At 46.6% G+C, this 2,571-nt stretch overlaps 1 protein-coding gene across 1 annotated transcript; it reads right to left on the reverse strand.

Annotated features, from left to right (window-relative positions):
• Positions 1–406: 406 nt before the first annotated feature.
• LOC133461887 (tripartite motif-containing protein 16-like) lies at positions 407–2,273 on the reverse strand. The gene has a single exon (XM_061742883.1). It carries the CDS (start codon positions 2,269–2,271, stop codon positions 493–495), a length of 1,779 nt encoding a protein of 592 aa, XP_061598867.1. The 5' UTR covers positions 2,272–2,273; the 3' UTR covers positions 407–492.
• Between the last annotated feature and the right edge of the window lie 298 nt (positions 2,274–2,571).

Below are 2,571 nucleotides of genomic sequence, written 5' to 3' on the forward strand. Positions count from 1 at the left end.
GCTGCGTTGCTGCTGTCACTAACATTTATGAAATCATTTACTTTGTGCTCAAGTCTAAAAAATATCTTCATCTTTAGAAAACATGAACATTCAAGAACCTTTGGTTTGCTAATGAATGAGGAAACGAGTGTGAATGCAGACATGATATCAGAGATGAAGAAGGTCTGGTGGGTCGTCTGTTGGAGTCCATGAAGTGGAAGAAAAGAGAAATACAACATAAAAACACATCAAAGCTAATAGTTAACAACAATTACAACACAGGCTTATTTCTATGTTTTTATACTGATATAGAAGATTTTAATATTAATAATATTTCCCAGGTGAAACTACTGTACAAAAGAACAACTTCCACCTCCAAAAGAGGAAATAACAACAAAACATCAACTTATAGAACAAAAACGTCCCTCTATCCATCAGAGTTTGAGACGATCGTCTCTGAGAAGGAAATAAAATAAAGAAAAACTGAAATAAAAACATGAAGAGTAAATAAGTCTATTTGAGTTTACAGAACTCAGCTGAGTTTCCAACAGTGCCACAAACCCAGACTCCAGCGTGGAGCGGCTGAGTGAAGGAGGTCTGGACTCTGTGGAGGAGGGTCATGGTTCCAGAGACGCTGTAGAAGGACAGAACTCCTGCTCTGTGATCCAGGTAAACTCCTATTCTGGAGCTCTGAGGACCTGAGACGGAGGTGTGGATGTTGTTGTACCAAAATACATAACTGTCTGAGGAACAACGTAGTGACCAAGATTTGTCATTATATCCAAATGCACTTTCCTTCCACCCCACCCCTGATCTGCTGATATTCTTGTATGAAACTGCTACATCAACTGTACCTGTTGCCTCCACCTCCCAGTAATGACGTCCAGTCAGACTCTCTCTACTCAGGACCTGTTGAAGATCAGTGAATCTGTCTGGATGACTAGAATAAGACTGACGTTGGTTCATCCAAGTTACCTTTCTGTTCTCCTCTGACAGTAACAGCCGTGTGTGTACTGTGTTTGGATCCAGAGTGATTTCACATGAATACTTCAAGAATCCAGCTCTGCTCGTTGGTTCTGGTTCTGGTTGTGACAGTAAAACATCCACCTCAGTGATGGCCAGTGAGACGTTTGTCCACGTGTCTCTCAGGATGTCCTGTAGTCGACCTCTGACCTCTGACACAGCTGCTGTCACATCCTGAAAGTACCTGAGAGGACGGATGCTGATGCTGGAGGAGTGTGTGAGAGGACGGATGCTGATGCTGGAGGAGTGTGTGAGAGGACGGATGCTGATGCTGGAGGAGTGTGTGAGAGGACGGATGCTGATGCTGGAGGAGTGTGTGGACTCACTGAGTGGTGACAGTGAGGGGCAGCTGTGGAGGAACTGGTTGTGGTCCTCGGTGTCTGAGAGCTGCTTCATCTCAGCGTCTCTCCTCTTCAGGTCACTGATCTCCTGCTGCAGCTTCTCCTCCAGCTCTCTGACTCTCCTCACTTCAGTTTCCTGCTGGGATCTGATCTGCTGCTTCACCTCAGAGCTTCTTTTCTGGAGGAGAGAGATCAGCTCAGTGAAGATCTCCTCACTGTCCTCCACTGTTTTATCAGCAGACTGATCGATGGCCTCCACCTCCTGCTGAAGCAGCTTCACATCTTTCTCTCTGTCCTGGATCTGCTGCTGGATTTGTTGTCGACTCACCTCCATCTCTCTCTGCCTCTCCGTCCTTTCTGCTGCAGCTGAGACTGTGTCATGGCCTTTATGTTCATCCACAGAGCAGAGATAGCAGATACACTTCTGATCAGTACGACAGAACATCTTCATCACCTCACCGTGACGGGGGCAGATGTTGTCCTGCAGGTTCTTGGAGGGATCCACCAGCTTGTGTTTCTTGAATGTAGATGAATCATGGTGAGGTTGAAGGTGTTTCTGGCAGTAAGAGGCCAGACAGACCAAACAGGACTTGACAGCTTTCAGTTTTCTCCCAGAGCAGAAATCACAGGCCACATCTTCAGGTCCAGCATAGCAGTGATCAGCAGGAGCAGCTTGGAGTCCCGTCTTCTTCATGTCCTCCATTAAATCAGCTAACATGGTGCTTTTCACCAGCACCGGCCTCGGAGTAAAAGTCTCTCTACACAGAGGACAGCTGGGGATTTTCTTCTCCTCTTCATCCCAGAAGTCCTTAATACACTTCATACAGTAACTGTGTCCACAGGGAATAGTCACCGGATCCTTTAAAAGATCCAAACAGATGGAACAAGAGAATTTAACCTGGTCGAGCTGATTTTCCTGCTGCGCCATCGTCCTCTTCTTAGCAAGTGTCAGACAGTTTCACTTTCCCCTGAACAGAAACTCTGAAGTGTCCAGGATTGCGTAACTCAGGGGTGGAGCTGAACGTGATGACGTCAGACGCATCGCCGCCTGGCTGTACCACGTGACTGATTCAGGAAGTGGTTCGACAGCAATATAAACCCTCACCCTGAATTCCAATCTCCGCCCTAAACCCTCCAGCCCTGAACCTTCACAGACTTTAGTGACGTCAGCTGGAAGTGATCAAGTGTGAGAGAGTGTGAGGGCTCCAAATGGTAGAAATAAGAATGA

The sequence above is a fragment of the Cololabis saira genome, chromosome 16 (assembly GCF_033807715.1).
Source record: "Cololabis saira isolate AMF1-May2022 chromosome 16, fColSai1.1, whole genome shotgun sequence".
Lineage (NCBI taxonomy): Eukaryota > Metazoa > Chordata > Actinopteri > Beloniformes > Belonidae > Cololabis > Cololabis saira.